The sequence below is a fragment of the Sinocyclocheilus rhinocerous genome, unplaced genomic scaffold (genome assembly GCF_001515625.1).
Source record: "Sinocyclocheilus rhinocerous isolate Xijiao unplaced genomic scaffold, SAMN03320098_v1.1 scaffold165, whole genome shotgun sequence".
Classification (NCBI taxonomy): Eukaryota; Metazoa; Chordata; class Actinopteri; order Cypriniformes; family Cyprinidae; genus Sinocyclocheilus; species Sinocyclocheilus rhinocerous.
Window position 1 is genome coordinate 584,072 of NW_015630990.1, and position 14,957 is coordinate 599,028.

Here is a 14,957-nt window from a genome sequence, read left to right on the forward strand (position 1 = left end):
TCCACCTCCTTTGAAGCCCCTATTCTGAGCTTCACGGTTTTCCTTGCTGTCATGTCTGCTGGCTTCCTACTTGGGCTGACCCTACGGCCCCAGCCTCGGCACATCAGAACACAGACTCGCAAAACACCTTTCCGACATTAACTACAGAGGACTCGGAGGAACGAAAGGCCACGATCCGGTCCTCAAGACACGTATGTTAGATATCGCGGAAGGCGTGTAAACAAACACTGTAACAAAAACCATTGGCCTAAGGTGTGTGTGACTCAAGATAACTCGACATTTTAAAATGCAATTTGTTGCGATGTCCACAGTGGGGTACGTTCTTGGTGGATGGCCAAGAGTAACATACTTTGCAATTACAAAGTGTAACAGACTAATAAATAGAGGCCCAGCTGACATAACATGAGGTCAAAGATGAATGTCAAGATAGTGGATATGTTCCATATGTCTTGAGACTACAGTTACATGTGACAAACTCATTTGAGCCATTTAAGAAACTACAGTCTTGACCTTAAAAGACTATAATGTGGCCAGAATGGAAGCACTGTGTGCATCTACAGCAACTGTAGGCATTCATAAAGAACAAAAGTGAAAAATAATCAGATGAATTAATTTATTTAGTTATGTAGAGACCGTACAAAGACTTGTGTGGCATGCAGTTATCAAAAACAGTGTTATCCAACAGTCCTTTGCCGCTGTTCCAGTTTGCGTTTTAGCATGTTGTAGTTTTCCTTGGTCCCTGGAGCGCTGGGATCCAGTCGAAGAGACAGTTCATAGTGCCGCTTTGCTAAGTCTAGTTTTCCCCAACGGTGATAAAGAACAGCTGCAAGAGCACAAAAAAAGACCAGGGACTGTACAGTAACTCAGCATTGGTCCCCAGTGAATGGGAGAAGAATCATAGCCACTTCACTTTGTTTATTGATTCAGTCGCATCGATTTATGCCTGTATCGTGTAACATTGCAGGAGTCAAAACTTGCACAACTGTTTTGTGACAATACTGAAGTGTCAGCGGGATTCTGGGAGACTTACCAAGATTACCATGGCAACTGGCAATGTTTGGGTTGATCTTCAGAGCGTTAAGAAAGAATCCTTCCGACTCCTGAGAGAAAAGGGAACATTGGTTATTATAAAGTTCCTGCTCTATCAAATAAATCGTCTGAGTAACATTTTCACAGAAAAGAAGCACTACAAGGGAAAAAAAAAAGTTTGTATTAACCTTGTACTTTTCCTGTTTCCCAAGGACATTGGCGAGGGAGAACATGATGGTGTGATCTTTTGGCAATATCTTTAATGCTTCCTTTCCAATCAGCTCAGCCTGAGCCAGATTACCTGTAATGAAATATAACATGAACTGTTACCTTGCTAAGACACAAAATATTACTGTTGCTCATTAGGTTATGAATGATAACTCAAACAGCTGGGCTTTTACTTTTTTAAAAGAATTTAGACTTAATGATTCTTGGCAGAATTGGCTCTATATTTGTCTACTCCCTACATTTTTCTATTAAAATCTTAGTACTACACAAGCTTCAGGTGTAGTATTTTCCCCATAGTAAACTCTTTCTGTCTAATAACTGTCAAACACAATCAATTAGACTATATTATAGTATAGAATATCATATATATTAACAGTAGTACAATTTTAGTATATTATATTAAAACATAATTAACATTTCTTATTAACAAATTCCATAAACTTTAATATTAATATTGCTTTGTCCTATAGAAGGGCACTTCCTCAAGGTTTCATTTTCTCACAATTTCCATACACTGCACTGGAAGTTGAGATGGCCAATAAGGCTAATGCAGAAGCGTTCATGCATAGAGTCTATTACACTGAAGGACGAACCCAAGCGATATCTAAGGACCAGAATATCATAGTGACTTGGGGGTGGACTCTTTTGACTTAAGCCTGCAAGTAACCACCTAGCATCCACTCAGAATATCCTAACAAACACCAAGCAACCACGAGAACCCCAGCAATGTGCTAAAATCACACAAAACACCCAAGTAGCTCCATAGGACAAATGTAAAAAGAACATTTAACTAGCATTCAGTACCAGACTCTTAGAGCTAGGTCTCTTGCACAGAAGAAGCGTGTTTGTTGTGTGCCAGACCACTTCCATCATTCAAATTAGCCAATTATAAAACAACAACCAAAAAACCTACAAAGAACTGTGAAAGAACAAATTGTTTACATTTTTATGAATGGTTCTAAATGTCACAAAAGGACAACCGTATAGTTGTCATTCTGTAATTTCTGTTGACTGTGCAGAGCGGATTGCTCTGGTGTGTCAGCAGCCTCCAGAAGAGAGTTTTTCAACTCCACACATGGCTGATTCTTTTAGTTTCCTAATTAGAGGGCAGCACAAGGGCTACTGACTTATTGATCTGGATGTCAAAACTCCCTCTGACCACAGACTCAGATAGATCTTCTCTCACCGGCTGGCCCTTAACAAATTCATGAGCTGCTGAGGATTCTTCCTCACCGTTGAAACCTAAACATGACTCATGTGTTTGCACACTTTCTTGATGCGTTTTCAGTTTAATATTATAGGGAAAGAACAGCAGTAGAAAGCATCTCCAATTCGCTTTTTGCAATCATTTACTTATTTTTGGGATCAAGTGAGGCTGGAAAATGCAGAGGGAGATGATGCTGGTGCCAGAGTGTTTTTTTTTTTTTTTGGCAAAGAAAATGGACCGTGCCAAGACTCTCCAGGGAGGGCCAACCTGCCTGGGAGACGCGTTTGAATAAACGGCTTCTGTCAGGGAATCGCGCCATTCTCCACACGGCAGGGAAGAGTGGCTTTAAAACAACACACAAGGCTTTTAATACATAAATTTCAAGCATTGCTGATTCTTGCTCTTCCGGTCTAATCATGTTGGGTTCTTATGCCGGCATTTCCCGGAAAGGACATCCTCTATTAATCTTGTAACATCTCGTCAGAATGGAAACTTTTGAAAAAATGTTTCTCATCATCATAAAAACACAAGCTACAAATAGATGCATAACAGTATGGTTTACTGGCCTAAATATGTTTAACCAAAGTTTAAAAAAATTCAACTTTTTATAGGGCTGGGCAAGAAAAATTTGCAATATATATATAAAATTTGCGATAAATGTTTGTAATATATGTGCAATTAGCTTGCCAGTGATACAAATCAAACAACATTGTAAATAACAGTGAGTTTAGTGTATTTCTTAATTATTAATTCCGTAAATTTTTCCAAAGGCAGACATTAGACATTCATGACTCAAAATGCAGAAAACACTGATTCTATGGTTTATTTGCATCACCCAAAAATGTTCACAAATGTTCCAAAAATGTTTTGTGACATTTTTCAAATATAAAAACGTATTTTAAAACAGATCTTTATGTTATATCACCAAGTATGTTATACTTTCTGAACTATATTGTAGTATGTGCTCTTTATATCATGCAAAGAAAAAGTATTAAAAGGTAATTTGATAATTTAACAAATAGCTCAGTTATCCATCCCTGTAGGGTCTCTGACGAGATAAGGGGGTGAAGATGGGGTGCAGGAGTTAATTGTTGTGAAGGGTGAACTAATTATGCAGCATGGCCCCATGTGGCAGCGTGCACCTGACGCTCAGCATCTGCAGAATGGAAGTTCACACCTCTCTCTCCCTCTATCTCACACACAGCTATGAGCCGCGGCTATACTTGGGACACCAGATGAAAACGACAAGGCGGGAAGATTTGGGAGGAGGCCAAGATCATCTGTTTACCCCCAAGGGCAGGGTCAAGGTCACGTTTAATGAGAACACTCACTCAGTTTAAGCATACATGACTGCCCCTGTCTGAACGTAACAATACAGATCTATGCTGCATTGCTAAACTGTGATATATGCATAGTCAGCTAACTGTACATTATTCTGCTTATTATACCACATTATTTTGCTTATTATACCATATAAAAGCAAATGAACATGAAATATTGAATTCAGTTGAAATGATTTTTTATTATATGTTAAGCGAGATAATATGTAGCTATGTAGAAAAAGGGAGCCTAGGACAATGGCTAATTATAAAGTTTAGTGGTCATTATATAAATAATTGACCGTGGAATGCAGCAACTAGCCAATCAGATTCAAGTATTTTAGATGGCATCTAATAAGAGAAGTATATCAGCTGTAAGTACACTAATTTTACACTATTTGTGACCGTATGCACTAGCCTTTTAATAAATCACTTTCCGTTTACACCTTACCAGTGTTGTCCAACAATATGACCATGTTGTTCCACGCCAGACTGTGGTCAGGCTTTAGCATGGTGGCATTCCTCCAGGCATTCAGCGCGTCAATGCTGCGGTTCAGGTCTGCATACTGGAGATAAAACAAACAAGCACCAATCATAAACAATGGGCCAGTGTGTGTCAAGGACAAAGATTCTCCAAAAAAACAAAAAAAATTCTCATGCCTTACAATTTCATTTTTTTAACAATTTTATTTTTTTAAAGGGGTCATATGACGTTGCTAAAAAGAACATTATTTTGTGTATTTGGTGTAATGCAATGTGTTTATGCGGTTTAAGGTAAAAAAAAAACCACATTATTTTCATATAATGTACATTATTGTTTCTCCTCTATGCCCCGCCTTTCTGAAACAAGTCGATTTTTACAAAGCTCATCGTTCTAAAAAAGCGAGGTGGGCTCTGATTGGCCAGCTATCCAGTGCAGTGATTGGCTGAATACCTCAAGCGTGTGACGGAAATGTTACGCCCCTACCATACTGTGTACGCGAACCGTTTCAAACGATTCAGTTCGATTTGGTGAACTTGTTCGACCAGTTCACTAAGAAGATCCGCTTAAATAGAACGATTCGTTCGCGATCCGGATATCACTAGACGAGACAAAACCAATAAAACCCATTACAAACGAGGCATTTGTTGCATCCAGTGGGAACATAATTACTGATTATAATGACTTATACTGTCTTTTTACGCGTTGCGTTGCGTATCGCGCTGCGTAAACATAAAACCATGTCTGCATTTGTGATCGTTGAAACAACAAACAACAAGCCTACTCTACACTGCTCAAAACTTGCAAATTATTTAAATATAAAAAACGTACTTACAGGCTGTGAGTCAGAAGTGCCAGACTGTCCTTGCAAAGTTAGAACTACTCTTAACTTTTATAAAGAATATCTCTTTGCATTTGAGACTTTAGTCTTTGCAACTTTACAGATCTTCTTTATGCACCAAGAGCTTGTAACACTCCAAAGAGAAAGAAAAAATTTAAATCGCATCATATGACCCCTTTAAATAGGAGAGGAAGGGCTGGGAAATTATGCAGATTCGAACTTGCATTTTCTGCATAATCAACAAGGCTAAACATGTGGGAAGCAAGTGCATTAATCACTATGGCACATCTTTGATAAAAATGCTTTGATAATTCATGGAGTAAAGAAATCAAACCTTCATTAACACAAAAATAGCATGTCATTACACATCCTAATGGGCAATATTTAGAGCGGAATAGCCAATTTCTTGCCATAATTAATAATAAATTGCACCATGTTGGTTTGTACTCACACAGGAAGGATGAACATAATAGCCCAAGACCAAAACCACCCTAGACATATTAAAAATCCACGCTGTAATACTATTGAAATTGATGTTTAGAATATGGGGGAAATGTAATAAGTAGGAAAACATGCTTTAAATGTATTGAATGCTTTATGCAAATTACAGAGAAAACACAGCACTTACCAGACGTCCCAAGTTGTAATAACAGTCTGGGTATTTTTTCCTAAATCGAATTGCATTCCAATAGCTCTGTTCAGCCTCGTCAAACTTTTTCAGACTGTTCTGCACAATACCCAAATTCATCCAAGCTGCAGCAAAATCAGGCCTAATCGAAAAAAACACAGCAGAATTGAATAAAGGTTACACAACTACACACAATAAATTTGAACTAAAAATCTTCACTCACTGGATATGAACCGCAGCTGACAGGAGCTCTTCAGCTTCCTTTAACTCGTTTCTTTCCTTTAATATGTTGCCAAGATTGTTCATGGCATGAACATACTTGGGGTGTAATCTGTAACACGTGTAGACAAAAAGTGAACCCTAACTTATATTTCACATAATAGACAATAGATCACACTGCTTAAAGTACTGAAAGACTGAAGAACTGCCAAACTGAATATGACGGAATCATGATTTTTTTTTTACCTCACTGCCTCCCTGTAGTACTTGACTGCAGCACTCTGGTTGCCTCTGTCAGCGAGGTTTTTGCCAACGTTATAATGCACCTGTGCAAGGAAGGAGAAAGTTAGAGAGCTCATCAAGCTAATGAAGTCACTGGTGTGCAAAACTGGACTGAATACAATTGAGAACAAATATTTTATTTGCTTTTCTGTTATTTTTTATTTAGTCATTTAGCTGATGCTTCAAATCCAAACTGACTCAAAGTACACTTATTACATGTTCAGTTCCTCTGGAGAAACCTGATGTTAAGAGTCTTGCTCAAGGCATTTTATGTGTTGATGGGTAAGCTGAAGTTACTGAAATGGATTTCACGAATGGAGTGGAGTTAAATTGCAGCATGACAGGGGGAGGAGTGCGGTCTCACCTTGGCATTGAGCGGGCAGACAGACAGGGCGCTGGCGAAGAGACTCTGTTCAGACCTCCACTGTTGACTGCGCTGTGCAGAGCGAGCCACGTTCACACACAGCAGCGTCAACGTGGTCGCTCTCAGCAGCCTCTGCGGTCATCCCACAGACACGAGACGTGAACACAAACTCAACGGAACATTAGTTACAGTGAATTATGGTCTGATGGTGAATATTAGGAGGTGATAAGTGGGAAATTGGTGTAGAACAGGCCACATACCTTGTGTTTCTTCCAGTGGCAGCTACAGTAGCCCACAGCGTAGGCCAGTATGAGGCAGTAGCCCGCTGAGGAGAGGTACAGCACCCGCTCGGCTATCACAAAACCCACCCTGAAGAACAGATTACTGGCTGGCAGGAATGGAATCACCAGCAGTACAAGGCCAAATGTCAGAGTCCTAAAAACACAGAGAGAATAATATACCATACACATTTTTTAAGAAAGGTATACTTTTATTCAGAAGGAACACATTAAATTGTTCAAAAGTGACAGTAAAGCCTTCAACATTGTTAAAGTTTTTCAAATAACTGCTGTTCTTTTTGAAGTTTCTATTCATGAATGAATAAAATTCACAATAATTTTAAGCAGCACAACTGTTTTCAACAGGCATAATAATAATAATAAAAAGTTTCTTGAGCACCAAAACAGCATATTAGAGTGATTTCTGAAGGATCATGTGACACTGAAGATATTAGTAGTGTAGTAATTGCTGCATATAAATTCAGTGTGTATATTGACATAAAATAAACATTGATGCAATACTGTAAGAAAAAAGTGATATCAATATATGGTTGTATCACCACAGCCCAAAACTAGTGTAATAAACTAGTTGTCATTACTGTTCCACATAAGGAGAATCTGAAGAGTCTTTTTGTATTTTGTGTTTCAGGGGAAAAAAAACAGCTTACAGGATGGAATAATATAAGGGTAAGTAAATATGACTAGGTGATTTAATGATGATTAATCCATTAAAATATATCTTACGGTAGAATTACATTATGACATTTTTCCATATGTCTAGACAAAGCATGTTTTGTTTTGCTGGTCTTGCCTTCTTTTATTGCTGTCCTGTGAGCACAGAGCTTGGTATACCAAGCCCATCAGACAGCACCACAGCAAAAGAGGCCAGAAAATCCTCCAATCAGTAGCTGATTTAATCAAAGGCACACAACCCATTGACCAATCAAAACACAGCCACCAGGGACACAGCAGCAACCAGGCATTCAATGAGTAGTAGTAATTATAGTTCACAATCTGAGAAAAGAGAGAGCAGAGAAACACGTGATTCTTTAAGGAGTATGTGAAAAATATGGCACAGTCTGTCTGGGGTAAAAACTGTATACTTTAAATATAATTTATTTCAGTTTTGACTAGGGTCGTCAGAATGCCATAATTTTATTTATCAGTACCAGTGAAATTTCAGCTTCGAAGGGGCCATTGAAAAACCCAAACTGAAAGGACTGCTTACCCTCAAGATGACATTTTCAGCAAAGGATGCTGGGTTATCCACCTCAGTGAAAGATGGAGGCCCAGTTCCCATGATTCTCCACCTTGCGTACAAAAGAAAGGAACCACCAAGAAAGAGAAGAGCTAACCTCATAAGCAAACCGCTCCTCACCAACCCTCCAATCTGGGTGAAAAAGAAAAAGTATAAATCAATCCAAAGATTGTTTGGGTCCAAAGAGTGACACCCTGTGAATAAGTCACTTACATCAGCTGATTTTCTCCTGGACAGCAGCTGGTGAGCGAGCTCATAGATATTCAGATTACAGACCATGAGAATATCATAAGCAGCATTCACTCCCTTAACACACGGAAGAAAAGATCAAGATATTTTATGGATGACCAAAGCTCTGTATTGTAAAAATAGATGAGAGATAATCTAACATATATATATATATATATTTACCTTATTTGACCTGCAACTCTCTTAAATGTATGCATATTTTCACTCACCAAAACCGTAATGCCTTGCTCCTTGCACAGCATTGCTACAGCACAAAGAAGAATGCTGCCAAATATCCACAATACTGAGAACTTTTTATCACCACCTACAGAGAACAATTAAAGAGTCTCTACATTAAACTGTATGCTTGATGCAAAGTAAGATATTCAATGAGATCCTAACATGCAGTGTCTGTAAAGGATTAATTCATTACCAACTTGTAATGAGTCCTCAAGCAAGATAAATAGATTTTAAGTTTCAATTACCAAACAAACTTAAATTCCGGTCTGTTTCACACACAAAGCTTTTGTAAGACTTCAGAAGACTTGCAATACAGTGGCAAAGTTTGATGGACCACTTATATGATGCTTTTTTTGCTGCTTTTGTTTACTTTTTGAGACCAAAAGAGCAACCAGCGCAATTTTCAACATTTCTTCTTTTTAAAATCAAATGATTGTGGATTTATTAAAGCTGTAAATGATTGCAAATGTAAAGTTTTGAATAATTAGTTTGAAATTTTATGCAACTAAATTTCACACAGTGCCAATAATAACTGTATCAGAGTCTAGTGCATTAGTTTATCAACTGACCTTGAAATGCTTTGCAGTAAACCAGAAAAGAGAGCTGAAAAAAGAGGGCACACAACAAATCTGCTCTGCCAACAATGCCAGCCACCTACAAGACAGAGAGCCAACAGAGGAGATTATTCACAAGATCAACTCCAACTAAATACTTTTAGAGAGCTAAAGGACACGGTCTCATCAAGCAGCATCTATCTTCAAGCAGGTCACGACCGTGAAATCCACCCCAAGGACAATCGTTTTTAACAGCAGCTACACATTTTACACCTAAACAAATTAAATTCTGCTTGGACATTAAAGGCAAAAAACGGGCAGCATAAAAACATCCTTCGCCGCCCTTTCGACTGTGAAATTGCCTGTATTTCTGGCAGTGCCAAATTAACGGTGAAGGCAGGAGGCAGCCCTCATTACAGAACTGCAGTCGGCCCTGGCTGGAGTCCTGGGGCCACCTTCTTTGATTCATCCCGTAGGCCCAAGTCAGTGGTCTCTCTGAACCTCACCCCCTCCAGGTCCAGGGCCGGTCTTTCTGAACCTGATTAAAGAGCAGATACCGGAGCATTGGCAGACTCTACCATGCTCTGATGCATCCGTGGCAGGGCAGAGTGAGCGAGCGTTCGGTAGCTGTTAATAGCCACGGCTGACTGTAGAGCCCACCTATGCGGTGCACACCAACTGCGTGAAGCTTTCTTCTCCACGGGCCTTGTAATGTATATTTCATGCAACATCAGTGAACATTGTGATATGGAGCATTGTAGTCGGAGATTGTTTACCGGGCAGAGACGGCCTACTGAATCACGTCTTCCCACTCTACTTACACTTTCCGTGTGAACTGGATGTGCAGCAAAGAAGAGCGCAGCCAGGAAGGAAGCTTTTGGAGAAAGACTGAGTTTCGCCTCTCTTCCGTTGTGAACCAGGCCGCCAATTAATATTGCAAACACATCGATCATTAACACAGAAATAACACAGTGGAGGGCAACGTTGAGCACGTGGAAGCCAATCGGATGCAGTCCACCAGCCAAGAGGTAGTTGATCCTGCGAAAATAAGTAACAGCCATAAATCGCAATGATTAAAACTAACTTTTGACTTGTGCAATGATCACAAATGTTTTGTATATTTCTGAAACATAAAACAGCAGAGATACGATGGCATATAGACATCGTGGCATAGAGCAAATTTATGGTTGAGGTGGTATAACGGGCCATTACTGATGCAAAACAATGTCATTCTCATTAGCAGCATGCAGGACATGAATTATGCCCCCTGTATAGATTCCTCACAGTTGCAGTCAAATGCCAAAGACAATTCTAAAACGAGTTTGAAAAAAGGCAATATATGCATCCAATTTTAATGTCAATTATTGTGGCATTCGCTGAGGAAGCACTCGGGGGACCTCTTTTGATTTCCCACTGAGAATAAAATTACAAGTCCACATATCTAATACATGCAAAGAGGTTTGACAATATTCACTATAAGCACGTTGGACTATTACCTTGTGTTAATCATCAGTCACACAGCAGTAATTGAAAGACTCTTTTGTCTTTGTGGTGAACATACCTGAAGGTCAGGACGGTCAGGGGCCGGTAGGATTTGTGACTGGAGTTGCTACTTAAGTTACTTCCCCAAAAGTCATTTTTCCAGATGTTACTCAATGGAGTGTCAGGATTCAAATCCTACGAAATGAGAGAGAGAGTAAATCAGTTAAGACAATGTATAAATACCACAAAAAAAGCTGCAAATACCATGTACTATTAAAGTAGTGACATGATTTGTATGTTGAAATCACAACTGACCATTACAACAATATGCATGTTTAAATGGACAGTTTACCCGAAAAGGAAATCCAATCAATATTTACTCAAACAGAATGTCAAAGCTGCTTTTTTCATACGATGAAACTGAATGGTGACCATGGCCACTCCTTGGTCCCCATCCATTGTCACTGTATGAAAAACTACATGTACTGTATGTATGAATCATGTCTTTAAAATTAATGTCAGAATTTAGATGTTTAGGTAAACTATTTCTTTCATAATAAACATCTAAACAAATAAATAAATAACCAATATTGAGGGTGATACCTTGTTATTGATGATGGCTTCTGAATCATCAAAGACAAAGTCCCCATCATAGCTGTTTATGAAACAGATCAGGGCAACAAAGGCAGTGACCAGCCGGGAGTACAAGGGTCCCAGTTTTGGCAGGGGGATGTGATGATCCCAGTAAGGCTCAGAAAGCACCATCTTTCATGTGGTTTCTGTTCATTCTGACCCACCACTGTGTTGCAGAACAAAGAAAGCAGGTGGAAGGTTAAAATAGCAAACTAACACTCCAAAAATAAGACTTCAAGAAGCAAACATCTTGCGAGAAAGGCGCATGGACTGCAACGTACCAACTGTATGCACTACAGAGATCTGTTAGAAAAGGCGGCGTGACATCTCAGCACAGTTGCATGCTTTGCTGCATGGCTGTACACACAGATGCATGCAATGCATAGCAACCGGCTGTTAAAGCGAGCAAAGGATACGAAACCATTCACGCTTTCTACGTTGTCTACTCATATATTTTGCTCGCGCGAGAATGACGATCGTCAAAACATGATTCACAAATAATAATAATAATAATAATAGTATAAACGTGCACTGACGTCAATAACTGTCTGCCCGTCGAAGAGAAAGATTTACAATCTGTTGAAGACGAGCAATACAAGCTTTAAATCACCGGTGTCAAATAAATACGTTGCAGATATCGTTAAACCACACGAATGTGAAAATAAAGGCTTAATACGTGGCTAAACGATGTCTGATCCCTGTATGAGCCTCTCGCCTGTACTTCCTGCTAGCGCGCGGAGAAGAATAGACCGACCGTGTGACGTCACGTGACCCGAACCAGCCGACTGGATATAATGTGAGGACTCACACAAACAAATGAAAATACTGCATAATATTGATGGCTACATGACAGGAAATGTAAAGCAGTGAATCAGAGCGATACAGGCTTAATACGTGGCTAAACGATGTCTGATCCCTGTATGAGCCTCTCGCCTGTACTTCCTGCTAGCGCGCGGAGAAGAATAGACCGACCGTGACGTCACGTGACCCGAACCAGCCGACTGGATATAATGTGAGGACTCACACAAACAAATGAAAATACTGCATAATATTGATGGCTACATGACAGGAAATGTAAAGCAGTGAATCAGAGCGATATTGTATGCTTCATCTAAAAAAAAGCCGAGTTACTGTACAATGAATAATTGTTAACAATATACATAATGTAAATGCTTATTATATGTTAACTCTATAAACATATGAGCCCAAGTCGACAGTCAAGAGTGATATGGTGGATCAGCATGTGATCCAACAATCCAAACTGAAGCATATGAGTTGAGAAATTAAATGTCAGAGTGCACCCTTAAATTTCTCTGTCCAGCAAACAAGCGTTGAAAAGGATGAAAAGATAAACAGTTTGAAGCAGCAGCAGTAAGTATAAACAAACTACATGCATCCACAGAGGTGTCACTCACTATAAAGTGTAGTAGGCTACTATTGGGACGATTGAAGAAATAGGTCACCCAAAAATGAAAATTTGCTGAAAATGTACTTACCCTCGCTATCCAAAATGTAGTTTGTTTCTTCATCGTAACAGATTTGAAGAAATTTAGCATCATCCATCACTTGCTCATCACTGGATCCTGTTGCCATCAGAATCAGAGTCAATTAACGTCTTGAGTGAAGTGAAAAGCTGCATGTTTGTGAGAAACAAATCCATCATTAAACCATTTTAACTTAAAACCATCACTTCTGCCCCAAGTCTGTCCCCAGTTGTCCATCAACATATTTGTTTAGAATTTCGTTTAGATCTAGTTTAGATTTGATATGTGCACATTTCTCTCCTGATTCAGATTAGACAACTTTTTCACTGTAGAAAGCAACATTATGGATGGAAGACTCGTATTTTATCTGGAAGCAATGGTTTAAAGTAAAAACCCTCTTAATTGTGGACTTGTTTATTATACACGCAGCTTTTCACTTTACAAGACCTTAAATGATAGATTGGAATCATGCGGATTACTTGTAGATTGCTGTGATGATTTATCAGCTGTTTGGACTCTCATTCTAATGGCACCCATTCACTGCAGAGGATCCTTTAGTGAGCAAGAGATGTAATACTGCATTTCTCCAAATCTGATGAAAAACAAATTCTTCTATGTCCTGCGTGGCCCGAGGGTGAGTACATTTTCAGCATATTTTCATTTTGGGGTGAACTATTCCTTTAAAAACCGTATACAATATAATAATACAACCTTATGAGTCATGCAATTAGAATTCAAACCTATGAAAATTGTTTTGCATCGTATATCTAAACATTCTGTTCTGTGCAATTTTTATTTGCCTGTTCGGCTTTAGAATTGGATATAGGCCACAAACTAGGCTTATCTAGAGTCACCTGTCGTTTTATCATATCCACCCTATTGTTATTGATCATCCTGTTGTGTTTACCTTAGAAAATACACCCTGAATACACAAACTCTGAGATAGTTGAGATTTGCTAATTTGCTGCCATAATTCAAAGAGGGTAACAGCCCTGAAACTCCTCAAGTTAGGAGAAACCAGTTAGCTGAGTTACCACAGTGATTAAGACTGAGTTTAGAAGCAAAGTGCTGACAACCTGTTGAAATCTCCTGGTTCTTAGGAGAGTCGGGAGAAGTGTTCTTCCTCCATGGGCTTCAAAATGAGGTAAGAACTCTCTATATTTTCTTAGTTTGCCTTCCTGCTGTTCCAAGCTCCAATCTTTTTCCCTCTTCCAGCTTTGTAATTCACTTTAATGAAAGAATGTGCAGCAGTTATAGTGGTGATTGGTTTAGTCTGATGCAGAACATTTGCACAATAATGTGCTCTATTACCTGCTTAATGAATTGTCTCTGTCCTGTTTGTACTGTCATAGAATGGAGACTCACATCCTGTCTAATTACACCACAAACTAATAACCTTATTTACATTGCAGTTGTGATTATCATGAACACTTTGCGGCCTAAATAAATGTATGAATTTGGATCCCCCACAGATCCAATCTAATCCAGTAAACTTGTTGTCCTGTGTGTTTCTCATATCAAGAGTATTGCATATACTTTACAGTAACTTTGTTATATTACCTGAATGACCACAGTGACACACAATTGGGTGCAAAGCTCATGTAATTAAAAAATATTGTCTTTTAATTTTTAACATTTTGAGCAGACAATAACAAAGTATCTTTCTCTGTTGATCTCAGACTGAATAATTGTGTTGATTAAAATTAATTTCAGCTGTGGTTATTGAGAAATTTATCAAGTCAGACTAAAGATTTTTTAAAGCAGTGAGTAATACCATGTCAGTATTTAATAGATGTATAAAAATTAATAATATAGCTAAAGATCAACTTTTGTGGAGCATTTTAAAAAATATAGGTGTCTAAAATCTTTTTTCCTTACAACATTAAAACATAATTTTAAAAAGTTGCATTCAGATATTTGTTTGTTTATTATTTTGTTTATTCCTGTGGCTCAGTGGTAGAGCATTGCGTTAGCAGTGCAAAAGGTCGTGGGTTCGATTCCGTGGGAACACACATACTGGTAAAAAATGTGTAGCCTGAATGCACTGTATACTACCTGTCCTAGGTAAAGGAGTTACACCTCTGCCCGCTGCCCACATTTATCTTGCCAATGTTAATATCCTTCTGGGAGAGGAAATCACATGTGTGTTTGACTCCGCCCCCTCCTTGCAGCCGTTTGTCCCTTGCCGTGGCCATTAGGAAG

At 38.8% G+C, this 14,957-nt stretch overlaps 1 protein-coding gene across 2 annotated transcripts; it reads right to left on the bottom strand.

Annotated features, from left to right (window-relative positions):
* Positions 1 to 599: 599 nt before the first annotated feature.
* LOC107740915 (transmembrane and TPR repeat-containing protein 4-like) lies at positions 600 to 12,043 on the bottom strand. 2 transcript variants are annotated; one of them, XM_016553465.1, is made up of 18 exons: positions 12,026 to 12,043; positions 11,242 to 11,437; positions 10,718 to 10,833; positions 9,978 to 10,194; positions 9,172 to 9,256; positions 8,593 to 8,687; positions 8,348 to 8,440; positions 8,105 to 8,266; positions 7,688 to 7,890; positions 6,859 to 7,033; positions 6,599 to 6,730; positions 6,199 to 6,278; positions 5,957 to 6,064; positions 5,734 to 5,875; positions 4,235 to 4,349; positions 1,218 to 1,330; positions 1,031 to 1,100; positions 600 to 823 (listed from the first exon to the last, which is right to left on the bottom strand). In XM_016553465.1, the coding sequence occupies exons 2-18, from the start codon at positions 11,401 to 11,403 to the stop codon at positions 675 to 677; spliced, it is 2,217 nt and encodes a 738-aa protein (XP_016408951.1). In that variant the 5' UTR covers positions 11,404 to 11,437; positions 12,026 to 12,043; the 3' UTR covers positions 600 to 674. The 2 variants fall into 2 exon arrangements, with proteins under 2 accessions (XP_016408951.1, XP_016408950.1); XM_016553464.1 differs by lacking the exon at positions 12,026 to 12,043 and adding an exon at positions 11,553 to 12,010.
* Between the last annotated feature and the right edge of the window lie 2,914 nt (positions 12,044 to 14,957).